The 16,033-nt window shown below is 41.2% G+C and overlaps 1 protein-coding gene across 1 annotated transcript in view; it reads right to left on the bottom strand.

The window, feature by feature from the left end:
* The window catches only part of FMN2 (formin 2), a 151,390-nt gene that overhangs the window by 89,034 nt on the left and 46,323 nt on the right, over nucleotides 1–16,033 (bottom strand). The window contains exons 5-6 of the mRNA XM_081188003.1: nucleotides 11,090–12,678; nucleotides 9,127–9,271 (exon numbers count right to left, since the gene is read on the bottom strand). Coding sequence (XP_081044129.1) covers nucleotides 9,127–9,271; nucleotides 11,090–12,678 — 1,734 coding nt within the window. The remainder of the gene's footprint in view (nucleotides 1–9,126; nucleotides 9,272–11,089; nucleotides 12,679–16,033) is intronic.

The following is a 16,033-nucleotide window of genomic DNA, read 5'->3' as shown; positions in this document are numbered from 1 at the left end:
GCACGATGTAAGTGTAGGCAGGCAGCCGAGCCCATATCCCCACACACAGGGTAGTTCACTGACAACCTTTCAGTGTATGGCCAGTGACACCAATTTATGTAACCCCTATAAGAGGGGACCCTGGAATCGCGGGGGGGGGGGGTGAGTCACCACTTCACACCCACACACACAACCATTATAGGGAACAAAAGACTAAAGGATTCCACCCAAGGCCATAACTGCCAAAGTTGTAATGAATTGCTAATGGGAAGACAAAACCTGCCAATGCAGGAAACATTCTTCCCAGTCCTTCAACAGCAACCAGTCAAAGACCGTAGCAGCGCCTGCTAAACAGGAAGAAAAAGTTAACCTGTAAACAAGAAATATTAACAAAGGGAGGGTAGGGAGGGTGAATGTCCAGAGCCTGGCTAATAACGGCTCCTCCCCCTATTTATAATGGATCTGGCCCCACTTCCCAGGAAGCTGAGGCTGGGCATGAACCTCTGAATAATACACTGAGAAGCAGGCCAGCCCCCTTCTACTAGCAAGTTCCTTGGGAACTGTAGCACTGCACACGATCCTGCAAAAGGCACCCACAATATAGTGTGAGTGCTCATTCTAACACTGCTTCCTACATAGCACCACTTTTTCACATCAGCATGAAGGTACTGAGTGAAGTCAACCAGAGAGCTGGGTTGCAAAGTAATCAAAATGTTTATAATGGGAAGCTCTCTGTTCCCCATCAGAAATTGGGCAGGATAAGGGTGAACAGACAGACTTTAATCTGCTTTACCATGGTCCCCAATCACACGAAAGGTTTTAATTGCATTCAGGTAACTTTCTGCTGACTTTTCCTGTTCAACATAGGAATATCATGGACTAAGTGAAGAGATTTGGGGAATGGGGCTTGTGTGCATGTCTGAAAGTAAACATGTTAAGGATTGCTCCATGGAGTAATCATCCAGTGAGTGGACCATGTGGTGCAGTGAGTGGACATGGGGAATAGAGTCTTTTCAGCCACGGAATGCTATTCAGTTAGCCATCCAGCTGGCTCTATCACTGCTTGCATTGCAATGGGCAGTGATAGTTTGCTTATTTCAGAAGTCTCTCAGTGAAAATACCGGCTTGTTTATTTTTATGTTTGTAAATGAATGGCATTTCCATACCCAAGTAGCATGAGAAGAGTGTTTTGCTCCTTTTGCCTTGCACAGGATGTAACAGGGGGATTTTCTACCTGGTCACAGCTTAAACCCATCCCCAGTAGTAGCTCTTACCTTATGGGTAGTATCTGTTTTGTATGTATGTTTCTATTTCTAAGTTGGGCATTACTGCTATACTAATAGAGAAGAGGTGGGGAAAAGTAAGTCTTGGTTTCTCCCAACGTCCAGCATCTCTGCAGAGAACTGGCTTCTCATGCACATAGAATAGTCTTTAAAGAGTGCATGTGGCGCATTTTAACTTTCTATGAACTACCTACACAGAACTGTATGATTTGGATGCACAATTTCTACTCAGGCATTTTCAGGGTGAGGTTTCCAAATGGATGAAAACCAAGCAGTTCCTTGCTGACAGTTTCTGGCTATGGGTACATCCTTTCAAATGGTTGTTTTTTTAAAAAAAGTTAGATAATATTCTCCAAAGAATTGAAATCACTTAGATCTGCAAGAGCCAATTTTTCAACAACAGTTGTGTTCCTAAGGAAGCAGTCCTCAAGTTACTTATGAGGGATGAAACAAATGACTATGAACATTAATTAGGCTTCCATCTATATACAACAAGTTCAGTTTGTCAAACTGTGGCCAATTTATAAATCCCTTTCTTGCAATGTTATCCAGGACTGGGGTGGATGAAGAATGTAAGGTCATTGTGATAAGCCATCTTATAAACAGCACTCACAGAAGAGTTAATGTTGCCAAACAATTAAAATGAAGATGATGTTTTAAAAAGCTATGTGGACACAACATCCTTGTTGAATTAATCTGCTGCTTCAGTTAGGGCTCGATTGCAAACGATTATGAGATTTAGAATAATTACACCAACATTAAATCTTACTGATTTCAATGGAACTTAAGTACAAGTGTCTATATACAGGATCATGGCCTTAACTTTCACTACAGTTCTCCTCTCATAAACATTTATTTAGCTTGAGGAGAAAGTCCCACTTTATACTTAGAAGACAAAATCAAAACTAGGAAATGGTCCGGAAAACTATGGCTGGGTAAAGAAAAACAAAAGTTCACCAGTATAAGGATGTGGGTAAGAGAGTAAGCACAAGCGCTTTTGATTTTATAGTAGGTGCAGCTCACAAAGCTGAGTCAACAATGTGATGTAACATTACGGAAGCCTACAGGCTTTTAAGTGACATTAACAGTAGCATTTGTTCAGCACTGTTTGTGATCACTAAAGTTATTATTATTATTATTTCAGACATTTCTACACCAGTTCATTATTTGCACTTTTATGGGGTCTACTAAAAACAACCCCTCCCCCGACGGGACTATAAAACAATTTAAAAAATTCATAACACTCAACATTGGCTTAAAATGCCTGCTGGAACAAGAAAGTCATAGTCATCTGCCTGTAGTTCAGCAGCTTGAACCTGTCTTGGTAACATATAGGCAGGCAGTGCAAGCTTTTAAGCACCAGAGCCTTGAGTTGGTGACAGTCTGTCCCCATCAACAGACTAGCTGCATCATTTTGCACCAGCTGGAGGTTCTGGATCAGGCTCAGGGGTAGCCCCACATAGGATGCATTGTAATAATTAAGTTTAGAGGTTGCTAATACGTGAATCACCATAGTCAGGACATCCATATCCCATTATGGCTGTAGTTGGCACACCAGCTATAGCTGTTAATGGGTACTCTAGTTTGTCATAGTTACCACTATTAATTGATATATGCTGAGCATCAATTGTCCTGTTACAGTAATGATCAGGCCTGGGTGTGCATAAGGTACTGCAAGCGTATTTTCTGTGTCTGGATCTGTACATAAAGCACTTGTACCACATGTGGGTCTCAAAGGGAGTCCTAGTTAGGGGGGGTCAAAGGTGGTAACAGTGATAAACATCAGAAGCATATGTGGGCAAAGGCAGAATCCTGCTACAGGAATGTGATATCTGCATTTTGGCCAGTATGCACGTGATCAGTTTCAAGATTATTATAAGTGGCTGCATTTGCATGCAACACTAAGCCAATCTTAATAAGCGATGATATGCATGAGCTGCATGGGATGCACAGAGCTCCTTTGCAGCAGCTTCACTCCTCTTTTGATGATGCAAGCAGATGAACAAACTGGATTGAGCACTTAATCATAGCTTCCCATTACATGTGAACCCATAAAATAAGGTTAATGATTCCAAACAAGCCAGGATATTAAGCCAACTTGAAATCCTTTTCTGGTTTGTTTTGAAGCCATTAAACAGTTTCCAGGTTCACATATAATGAGAAGCTATTGTGCTGTGATGAATCCTGGATTGTTAAGCTGTTCATGTGAAGGGAAGAGCGAAGTGGCTGCAAAAAGTCTGTATGCACCAATGTGCATATTTGGGCTTATTTTTTCCCTTGTCCAAAAATGCAGATAAATGCCTTCAGGCATTGGTGTTCCTAAAGTTATGTTACCTATCTGATGTCCAGGAAACTGATTTTAATATGTGTTGCTTGGAATCATGAAAGCAAAGATTACTTATTTGGCCACAGTGACACACCCCTTAGTTTCTATTTTAGCTATAAGCTGCTTTGAGTCCCTTTCAGGGAGAAGGGCAGGATATCAATAAACAGCAACAACACTCAGGCCCTGCTTGTGGGCCTCCACCTGGGGCACTGGGTTGGCCACCGTGAGAACAGGAAACTGGACTAGGTGACCTTTTGGTCTGATCCACCAGGGCTATGCAATATATGTATGGCTATTCTGAATTTTGGATTTGTGGGCACCTACTGCAGCTTTTCTTTTGGCACAGCAAACTGCTTATATATGAACTGCATATTTTGTATTTTTTTTAAAAAAAGGTATACAACACTTTGAAATATGTTTTAAGCAGAATAGAAATGGTTAAGGATAATAATAAATATTTGTATAAAGACTAATCTTGTTGACCTCCACTACCTTTGAAAATACTGCTTAAATGGAACAGGAAATTGGATGGTATTCTACTAACAGTCCCATCAGCAGAAAAATTACCTCTAGCACACAACAGGATTTCCACCTCTCTCTTCACCCCTTGTGTGCCCCAAACTCTCCCTAGATTTGCTCAGGAGGGTTGGGAAGACCCCTAGAACAGACTTAAGGTATGCAGGGGTGTGAGGTGGCAAAGTCCTATTGTGCTAGCAGTAATCTTTGTCCTGACAGCACCATGACTTAGTGCTATGTTGAATACAACCAATATACAGTACTTTACTCATGCAATCATTTTAATACCTTGAATTCAGCTATCTCTGCTAGATTTGTTAGCTAGTTTATTAAAAGCATACATATCCCATCTTTCTGTCTCAGTATGAGGCACTCATGGATGGTCACAAGTATCCTAGCCCTAAACTATTTAGGGCTTTAAAGCAGGGCAACACAAAATCCTCTCCCCTACCCTTGCCAGATCTTTTAACCAAAATGAGGAAGGAATTCATGGACATTCTGAGATTGTGGCAAATGTTGTCTGTATTTCGGGTGTTGTATTGCTAACAAATTCCACTGTGAGGTGGGTCTGAGGCCTGGCTTCTCTTTAAAATTTCTGTCTTCAAGGCTAGACTTTACAAGCAAAGTGTGCCAAGCCACAAGTTGTTGTTCTTTATAAGAAAAGAAGCCAGCCCTTTGTCCACCTTAGAAAGGAAATAGTATGTACTAAACTCTCCAACCTAAACACCCACTTTCCCCCTTGAACTTTGGGAAGTTTAACACACACCTTGGAAGACCCTTGAATATATGTTTAAATGGTTGCCTATTATCATTTTGTCCAGCCCTCCTGTAAAGGTGTGCCTACAACTTCAAGCTGAACCCAGAAACAAGCAAGCAAGCAAACAAACAAAACCATTCTGCAGAAGATTGTACAATAATGGAGTGACCTATTCTGAATAAATTACTCTAGTCAAAAAGCTTGATGGCTGAATTAAGCATCAGCTTAAGTTCTTTAAAGGCAGGCCTAAATTAATACATTTTACACAATTTAAACATGTACAGTCAACACAATGGAAAAAGTATGATTGGTGCTCATCTAAAATGTAGATCTGCAATGGCATAATGGGGTCACTTGCTCTACCCTGGTCATGAGGCAGGAGAAGAAACTTTTTGGGAAAGTGCCTGGCTCCAGAAGGGAGCTATCAGTATGACATAGCCTTGTTCTTACCAGATCTTTCGGAGAACCCTTGGGAGAACTGCAATTGGTGGGAATGCATAATGCAGACCTGATGGCCAAGGAGACAATGGGGCATCTCACCCTTCTGTGTGTGGGTTGTGGAAATAGGAGAGGTCTACCAAAAATGGACAACACTGACTGTGAAGTTGATTGACGACCTGCCGGTGCAGTGTCCATTTGCCTGGATCCAGTGTGATGCAGGTGGTCTGGCTGAGGGGCTCAGGAGGTGGCGTTCTACCCAGTTCATAAGTGGGCCGACTCTTGCTGGAGGTCAAGGGATCTGGTGCCAACTGATATACAATTTCACACTGATGCTGTCAGACCACAGAAGGATGTGGAGAGACTGGTGTTGTAGAGGGAAGTGTTGTATGTCTTACTGGGACACCCAGAGTTCCAACCAGTTGACACTGTTTTGTGCTTCTGATGGGAACTACTTTGCCTGGATCAAGAGACTGGCACCTGTCATAATTATTGTCTTGTGTAGATCCTGGACAGGAGTGTCTTTCCTGCAGTTGGCATCTCTGCTCCACTATTTCATGACTGCTTTGATTCTTATAGACACCTTGATATGCCGATGTCTGTTATGAGTGATCACCCACTGGTATGGTAGGAGAGTCTAATGAAGGGTCCTGGCATGATGTTTGGACCATGGAGTGATCTGCACAACCTGAGAATTTGAGCCATCATCTTGATATCCATCTTCTTTGAGGCAATGAGGAGCTCCTGGGGAGGGGAAAGATTTGAGTGGATGCTGCCTCTTGAAATCCTCCTCCTCTGAGGATGATGGAGAGTGAAAAGCATGTGCATGATCAGGCTGATTAATATCAGATTTAGCCCCATTAGGGGAGACCAGGAAAACCATATTCTCTGTTAGAGAACGCATGGGCTGGTTGCTTAAAGAAGTGGGAGGCTCTGGTCTGATCACCTAATAGGTATGCTCTCGTTATATCTTTATCTCTTTGCTGTTTCTGGTTTTTGACTGCAGGCAGTGCCATATAGCTATCCAAATGTGTTGTTTTCTTTTAAGCCTTGCAAGCTACCAGGATGCCTTGTGAGCACAGTGGCACCATAGCCCAATCCTGTGACCCCATGATGCCAGGAAGAGATCTTGCAAGCACACGTACTTCTGTATAGAGCTCAAGATTATACAATGCAACATTTTATTTTTGATAAAAAGATCCAAAGACCAATCTCTAGCATTTCAAGTTTGTTTGTTTTTTTAATTAAATAATAATGCTATTGTTGTTCCTTTAGTCCTGTTATATCTGAAAATCAATAGCATGGTATTTTTTTTAAGTGTTGTTTTTTAAGGTGGCATGGCTGTGAAAAGTCTTTTCTGAAAAACCTTAGTCAACTGCTCCCATCAGAGTTTACAGTACTGGATTAGGTGGACCAATGATCTGTAAGGTAGTTCCATATAGTCATATTCTTTAACTGAATTCTGTTGGATTCTGTGTTTTGCAGAAAACATGTCCTTTTGCAGACCTTTAAGGGTATCCAGTTCAAATATATATATTTAAAAAACATAACTGTAATAAAAGTGCTTGCCATTGCAAAGAAAACAAACATTGCCTGACATTAGAAACCACAACCACTAATATTTCACCACAACTACTGCCTGCCTATTTAACCACCTTTTGCCAAACCCAACCCAGTAGCCATTATTTTATTGTTTGCCGAGGTTTGTTTAGCTAAATCTCATGATGTGTGTGTGTGTGTGTGTTTTAAGGTCAAACTTAACAGCATACACACCCATTTACTTGAATACACAGCTATCCCATCATATATGGTCTGGCAAGATCTTCAGTGGAAGACAACAGGGGTTAGAACAGTTTTTCCCCAAACCATAAAGCTACTCAAAATAATATATTTAAGAAATCTGGGAAACAATACGGACTTCTGTTTAACTAATATTCGGTATAAGTTATGCAGATCAACAAAGCAATGTCAAATGATTGGTTGACGAAGATATCAAATGGATGCTCATAACAGATTGAATTTCATCATAAAAACAGCCTTGTTTTGAAATACTATATTCTGATACCTACTTTTGGCTCTTCTGTTATTGGGGGGAAAAAGTTTGTTCAATGGAACATGGTGAAATGAAAATAAGAATCCTTATAACTTGGGTTCGTAACTCTAACTCTAACTGGAAAAAGCATCAGTACATCCAAGAAGATGTCAAAATAATTACCATATTAACTTGAGTCTAATGTGCACCTTTATTTGCCAAATTACATTGCAAAAATTAGGGTGTGCATTAGATTTGATGCCACATTTGCCAGCAAATATTTTTTTTCTTTCAAGGTGGTAATCTTCAGTGGGAGTTCATTTCATGCATTAGTTGACTATAGTGCCCTGTCAGTTGCAGTTTACCTAGACCAGGGATGTCCAACAGGTCAGTTGCGATCTACTAGAAGATCCCTGGGAGGTTTTGGTAGATCGCAGTCGATTGCTAGGTCCCTTTCCATTAGTAAATTAGCCCTGCCCCCTCTCCCTGCCCTCCATTGTTGCACAATATGCAGAACGGAAGACAGACTTAACTGAGTGAGTCTGCTTGTTTCCTCAGCAAACTGTTGGTGAGTGTCTATTCCCCTTCCACCCTAAAAGAAGCTCAACAGCTTTGCCCTGAACCCCCCAAAACAGTGCTTTCTTTCCTAAAAAAATGCTCAACAACTTTGACCTGAACCCCCCAAAAGGCGGTCACTGGCAGTTTTTAATTCTGTGAGTTGTCTCTTGGGAGTTGGCCACCCCTGACCTAGACTATCGCATGTTTTGCAAAGAACAATAACAACAGGATTTTGCTTCAGATATGATTATTACAAAGTCAAATGATAAGGTCCAGTTTAAGTGCTAACCCAACACTATAGACAAGCCATGTAGTCTTTCTAGGATTTAGATGGTCTGTACAGACATGCATGCAGACCGGCCCAGGATCCACCCTCCAAGGCTCCAGAATAATAAGGTGGCCGACAGGGATACCTTACCTTGCACAAACATTTCTAGTGGGATCCACTTTACATATTCTCTAGCACTAAACAAAGCCTGAATGCAATAAGTTTCAATGCTGCTTAATCTGCATAGCCATTATTTATACATCTATAACTTGTCCCCTTTGTTTTCGTTAAAAGCAACCCTTCAGTCACAAAGTTAGCAAGGCTAAAATTATCTAGCTTCCCAAATTTGTCACATACTATTCTATACAACAGCAAGTCATAATGAATGCTTATCATTTCCACTGATGCCTAACATTGATGACTGAGGTTTAGATTCCACACGAAAAGGGAGGAATCTCCCCAATTCTCCACGCCCCCCCCCTTCAGGATAGAATCATAGAATTGCAGAGTTGGAAGGGACCATGAGGATCATCTAGTCCAACCCCCTGCAATGCAGGAATAGGCAGCTGTTCCATACAGGGATAAAACCTGCAACCTTGGTGTTATCAGCACCATGCTCTAATCAACTGGGCTATCCTGCCCTTGCCGTGTCTTTTTTGTGTCCAGCAGCCTCCACATTTAACTTGCATTTTCTCTGTTCAGGCTACACAATTTATTAATTACTCTCCCCTTTATCCTATTCCCTTCACTTCATACAGTGTACACCTTCTCCATGCAGTATATTTAAAGATGTCTGAAGGAAAGGGACTGGGCAAATGTAGCACAGGAAAGTGTGTCATGCAGATATACCAACCATGAGCTACTTACAGGCAGATCTACTGAACATGCCTCCTCCCTCCTGGCAGGGGTGGCCAGTGTTTTCCTACAAAAGGATTGTTCACCAAAGAAAGATTGAAAGAGGGTACTCACTTGTTTGTTCTTTGTCTTTGTGATGGTGTCCGAAATGGGTTTCTTCCTCTCTTTAACAGCTGTCTTAGAAAACAGTTCTTCAAATTCGTGATAATCTATGGAAGGCTCTTCAATTTTCTCCCACACAAGTGAAGTACTAGAATCTCTAAAGTTAAGCAAAAGACCTATGTAGGACAATGTCAGACTAAAGAATCACAAAATGGTAGAATAACGATAGATAATAAATAATTTAAGCTGCTAAAAGTAGCATTCTTTTTCTTCTTGTTAAACCTGGACTTCTCAAGATGAAATACTGAAATATTGAAGACCCCTATTTTCCATCTTAAAGTAAGTTGCAAATTTTCTGTAACACATACTTTTTAGTAGGGAACTGGTTTCATAGAGTAACAAAAATAGAGATATGCAGGCCATAATTTAAGGAATATTAAGATTTCTATCTGAAGGTTTCTGATCAAAGTCACTATGTCAATAGTCAAGAAAGGTGAGAGGATCTGGAAAATAAGTATTTGCAGATTAACATTAAGTTTAATTAAGCTGAAAAGGCAAGCAAGGAGAAGAATGATAAGAAAACACTTTCACAAAACCTAGCATAATGTTTACACAGGGCAATTTTTGGTTAACTAGAACTATTGTGAAGACTTCAAAATTTTGTCACAGACTTCATAAATCAGTGCACAGCTTATGCTGCCTTTGGTTCATATTTGAAATGGATTTGCACTGTGAGGACAGATTGTATTGTTTCTTTTCTCTTAATAAGAGTGATGTTAGCAACACATACTGAATCAACTAGCTCTTATTTCCCTACTTGACTATTATTATTATTATAATAAGGTAAGAGAAGTGGGGGAACGGTATGATGCACACAGTAGTGGACACAAGCAGAAAATCACGCAAAGAACCTCAGTTTAGTTTTCTGTTGCTCAGAAGAAAAATAAATGAAAATAATTCCATGAAACTTTCTGAACTCCATCCCCACAGCTGCACCAGAGATGACAATGCACTGCAACAACAGCCTTTTTGATCCACATTACAGACTAGAAAACCTCTTCCACAGCCACTCTTCAATATCTCCAAATATTTCTCTTTGTGCCTGTATTTTCCTGATAGAACTCAGTCCTGGAACCTGTTTTCAATGCAGACTGAACCATAATAAAGTGTGTGCCTCCAAGTACATGCATTATACTCTACTTTGCAGAGGTGGGGAACTTTTAACCCTCCTGAAATTGGTGTACTCGAACTCCCATCAGTACCAACAAACATGGTCCATGGTCAGGAATGATGGGAGTTATAGTACTTCATCATCTGGAGGGCCATAGGTTCCCTCATCCCTGCCATAATACAAGAACTGCAGGGCTACTTTATACATGTGACTGCAATTTTGTATTCCCACAATTTGTCCAGGTTGCTCATGCAACTGAATTACTCTCATACCTGTACTGGACCACTTCCTGCCAACATGCTGATATATTTTTTAAGTCATAATCCTGTGTGGCCATGTACATATGAAGAGATTTTCTCCATGAGGTTGTGGATACAGGTAAATGTGCCAAATGATAGCACCAAGGGCATACAGTGGAATTTGCCACATGTGAGAAAGCTCCATGAGAAAGTGCAATTTGCATTAAACATATATGTTATAGTTACATCTGATTCAGAACCGAAGATAATACACATTGCTGTCCTGGGAATTATTAGTGTTCGACCAAGCCAAATATGGTCTATGCCACCTGGTAACTTTTACTGTTAAAATACACAGCAAAACACTTGTTCCTAATGTTCTCTCAAAGCACACAAAAACAAGCACAAAAAATTAAGCATTATAAAAGATGGTTTATCAGTATATAATGCCGGGCGGGGGGGGGGGGCAGGCAGTGACTTTGGGATGCTGGTATTTTTCAGTTCTTAGTATAACATGATCTGATTGCAAAAGCTACCAACCAAACATTTCTGGCGTGTTTGTTACCTTTTATTATGAAGCTGAATTCTTGTCCAATAAAGAGGCTTCATTGGTCGAGAAGGTTCTATTGCATGTTTCCTGCTACCTTTGTCCTGGTTCATCCCCATTACAAATAAACCAGCTGGCAAGGGAGGGGGAAGAAACCCAGGAAGCTGTGGAAGGCCAGCAGGTGGAGGAGGTGGCGCACCCATACCAGGCAACGGTGGTGGTGGAGGAGGGGGAGCTCCTGCACCAGGCAAAGGTGGGGGAGGGGGAGGGGGTGGTGCCACCACGCCTGGCAAAGGTGGAGGTGGTGGCACTCCCATCCCTGGTAGAGGTGGTGGAGGGGGAGGTCCCGTCATGCCTGGCAAAGGCGGAGGTGGTGGCACTCCCATTCCTGGTAGAGGTGGTGGAGGGGGAGGTGCCACCATGCCTGGCAAAGGTGGAGGTGGTGGCACTCCCATCCCTGGTAGAGGAGGTGGAGGGGGAGGTCCCGCCATGCCTGGTAAAGGCGGAGGTGGTGGCACTCCCATCCCTGGTAGGGGTGGTGGAGGGGGAGGTGCCACCATGCCTGGCAAAGGCGGAGGTGGTGGCACTCCCATTCCTGGTAGGGGTGGTGGAGGGGGAGGTCCCGTCATGCTTGGCAAAGGTGGAGGTGGTGGCACTCCAATGCCTGGCAAAGGTGGGGGAGCAGGTAACATTTCCCTTCCAGGAAGAGGTGGTGGAGGTGGGATGCCTGTAGGCATTCCAGCTCCAGGCAATGGAGGCGGAGGAGGAATGCTTGCAAAAGACAAAGGAGGAGCAGGTGGAGGCATGTCCATTCCAGGCAGAGGTGGTGGAGGAGGAATCCCTTCAACAGGCAATGGTGGGGCAGGAGGGGGCATTGCGCCGGGCAAAGACAGGGAATACCCTGAGGCAGGTAGGGACGATGAAGACAGTACACATGAACTAGACGTGGATGAAGTTAAAAATAAGTCTCCTGCTCCAGGCAGGGAAGCAGACAGTCCAGTTGTGGGATGAGAGGATAAGGAAGGGGAATGTTCACTGCAAGTAATACTTTCAGTGCTTAGAGCTGGGTGGGAAGCTGATGGTACCAATTCCTCTTGACACAAAGGTGACGACAAATGAGCATCAGGTCCTGAAGGTTGTGACGTAGTTAGTTTCTCCTGGTCAGCATCCAACTGTACTGAAATCCGTTTTGGAGAAAGGACTAAAGATATTTCAGAGCAAAAGGTGGGTTGTGGCTCAAGTGTTGGCAATGGCTGAGTTGGCCCTTGATGTTGATCCCCTTTGAGGTGCAGAGGTGCTTGTGGCAGTGTGTTGGCTGAAGGCATTGTGTGTGTTAAACAATCATCTGTTGGTGAAGTCTGCACAGATTTTGTAATTATAGTTTTGGGAAGGGCACCTAACGTATGTTCTTGAAGAGCTGCATTAGAGAATCCTTCAGACGTTGGCTGCGTGCTCTCATTCCACTGACTACTACTGCTAGAAATCAGCACCTCTGCCGCTGGAAACTGTTTCTCTAACTCTGCAATTTTTGTTTTCAGGTCCTGTATGGTCTGCTCAAGTCGCTGAATTTCGCTTGCCCGCTCTTCCGATTTCATTGCAACATCTTCCTAATGGGGAAAAAAGAAAAAGATAAGAAAAGTCAACATAAAAAAAGAAAATGTGGTATTTTCCAGCAGAGAGAAAGAATGTTCACAGAGACTTAAGATGGAACTATAAAAATTAATTACAACTCTGTGAATACGTCAGAACACTGGAAAGATCTAACCATTGAGGGCTACTTCACACATTCATTTTTAAAAGCTGCTCATCAGCTCTGTATGACGCAGGTACATGCTTTTTGGTGCATTACAAAAGAAACTGTAGTTTTGCATGTTTTGAGGCCTACCATTCCAAATATTCTTTCTCTTTTTCATAACTTTGACACAAACATCACATGGACCTTTTAAACTTTGCAACAAGAGGTAGAAACTAGATTATTATTTTTTTAAGGCTTGTATAATTAAATCTATGGATTCACTAGATTCCTGAATGGAAGCCAAGGAGAGTCACTCATAATGTGGCCCCAATTCGGGTAATTGGAATTTGTTTCTGGTCATTCGTGGAGACTGGATTTCACCAAGCTGATCAGATAAAAGCATTACAGACATGCAACATCTATATCCCCAATGGTATTGGAGACTAGTCATGTGTTCCTTCTGCCATAAAAGTAAAGCTTATTTTGATTGATTAACATCCATGCATTAGTTGCTTGAGATCACTCACCCTGGAGCAAATGACGGGCTATAGGAATGCCAAAGTAAGCCTGTGTTTACCACTGGAGCCACTTTGAATTGTGATGTTTGAAAATAGCCAAAGAACAACTATCCAAGGCTCCAAACAGTACGATGGAAAGAGACTAAAGGATAACTTAGTTTATTTCTCCAATTACAGCTTTTTGTGCCAGTTTCTCATTCATTAAGTTTCCAATTAAAATCATGGGGGTGTGTGTTTTTGTTTCAGGGGGAAAACAGACATTTGTATTCACTTTGTTAGAAAGACATAAAAAAATAAAACAAGACAGAATGTCAGCCAGCACTAATGCTGATCAATGTATAATATATCATAAAAGCTTCAGAAAAGACACATCTAATCCTTGACATCTACAGCCAGAAACATGAGAGGCACATTAGAGATCAGGCGGTTTATTGTGGATGACTTTCCATCCGCAACAGCCAACTTCATTGAGAACTGGGGCATTTTCTACCAAAACCTGTGGGAAAATAACCAGTAATGCCTGATCTTCATCCTACTTCAACTGCATATGGGTTGCTTAGGATATCCTTCTTGCTGTACTTGCTCAATTCATCTACCCAACAGAGAATGTTCCCATGCAGAGGGCCTTGCACCTGGGTCCTCCTGTGTTATGTCCACAAGGATTCCTGATTGTGTGTACCTACCTGTTTGTGTTTGAAGGAGTGAACTACATGGGGACCAGCCAGATTAGCAATTCAAGCCTCTTCTCCCCTGGCCCTTATAAAGGCTTCCAGGTTGGGGCTGCTTGCTGGCCGGAGCAACTGGGAGACTCTGACCTTACTGGACTTGTTTCCCTTCCTTCATCTCTGCCTCTGCTTCACTCCCAACTTGACAGGAGTTGGGCCCAATACTACAAGTGTGTCTTGTTGCTTATGGACTAATATGATTACTCCTTTGGAATTCATAAGCAGTAAATGATTATAAAACCACAAACTTGTAGGAATTTGTTTCACAAACAAAGCTGTTTCCAAAGACTGCAATGTTTATAGGCTGACACTTCAAATTAATGTAAAAAAAAAAAAAGGTAAACAATCAACATTAATGAAGGGGCTTTCCAAATTACATGCAAAAGCTCAAACTCATCTTTCATCTGAAAGTTTAGCTTTATACCATTGTTTATGAAGGGAAAGGTATGAGAATATTTAAACCCAGCAACTATTTCCTAGCCTTCAAGTAAAGCAAAGAGAGAAAGAGAGAGAGAGAGTGAGAGAGAGTTGTTGTTTTAATGAAAAATGAAAGAACAGAGTTATAGAGGTGACACACAAGCATATGCCAGGAGTTCAAAAGGTTATTTATCTCATTGCTTGTATACTAAAACACGGCTGTTTGGAACAGATGAGCCGGTTTGAGGGATTTAAGCTGCATTGCTTTTGTGACTATATATTTTAAACAATGTTTTTAAATAAAAGTATATAAATAAAAATACAATAAAAAAAATAAAAAAATAAACTATTTACAAGATAAACCTGGCACAAATGGATGGGCAATCCATTGCTATGGAAACTCACAGACGATGTGAAAATGGTAATATTGCTACTGTGACCCCAAAAGAAGAAAGCTATGTTGCCTTTTATGCTCCTTCAGTTCCTGAAAGGCACAGTTTAAGACATGAAGGTTTCATTTTCAGGATTTCCATGTACATAAGACCACAAATTGGGTATGAAATCAAATCATGACCAAGTAATGTTATGCTCCAACTTTATTCAACTTGCAAATAAAAGTGGATGCCTCCTTATATAACCATTAGAGTGGACTAATACAACCATCTGTATTAGCTCCCTACTGGTCTCTAACTCTCAAAACAGTTAGAAGTAGTCTATTAACTTATCCATTAAATGGGTATTAATATTAAAGGAATATTTAAAGGGCTGGGGCTGAAAAATGCCAGAGCAATCTAAACACCTGAGCTAAATAGGTTTTAAAAAAAAAGTTGGAAAGGGCTTTAGTAGAATTTGTTTCACAAACTAATTATTTGCTTGGTTACAGGTTCCAAGAGTTTTGTTTTAGCCCTCCCTCCCCAAAAAATCTTTTCCAATATTTTATTTTTGCAGAGAGAACATCTTGCCTCTTTTAATTTTTCTTAGAACCTATCTATCCACCAAGGAGATGAAAGGTCTGCTTCAAGGGGGAAAAAACAAGACAATAACCTTCTACATACAAATTGGCTTGCTCTTGAGATAACTTCTAGAATGTCCTTTACAAAGATTAATTCAGTTTACACTATCTAAAAATCTCATTTGTGGAAAGACGGATTTCCCCCCTCTGAGTTCAGCCAAAGAGGAAAACACGGGATTGGCCACATTCTTTAATTTTATAATACCCATACTAACCAATTCCAACATAAAAGAAATTATTATTAAATAATAAGGCACATAAAAGATGGCATTTCTAATTGAAGACAGTTTCTTTTGTCTGGTTAAAATTAGACATTGATCTCTCAGGTCTCCTTTGTAGATATCAAAGTCTCTAGGAGCCTTAAAGTACTTTTAAAGTTTAACAGCAATAATATTCAATATCCACTTATGTAATCAAACAGTTAAACTAAGTTACTTCTGTTTTGAAAAGCTGGTCGTTTTGATTTTGGGGATGGAGCAGGCCTTTCAGCTTGTCACTTAAGACAGTACAAATCTATCACCCATGTGAAAAAGTTGAAGTTCTCTGCTATGTGCA

The sequence above is a fragment of the Podarcis bocagei genome (genome assembly GCF_964188305.1).
Source record: "Podarcis bocagei genome assembly, chromosome: 3".
Lineage (NCBI taxonomy): Eukaryota > Metazoa > Chordata > Lepidosauria > Squamata > Lacertidae > Podarcis > Podarcis bocagei.
This window is presented reverse-complemented; position numbering and strand designations above follow the sequence as displayed.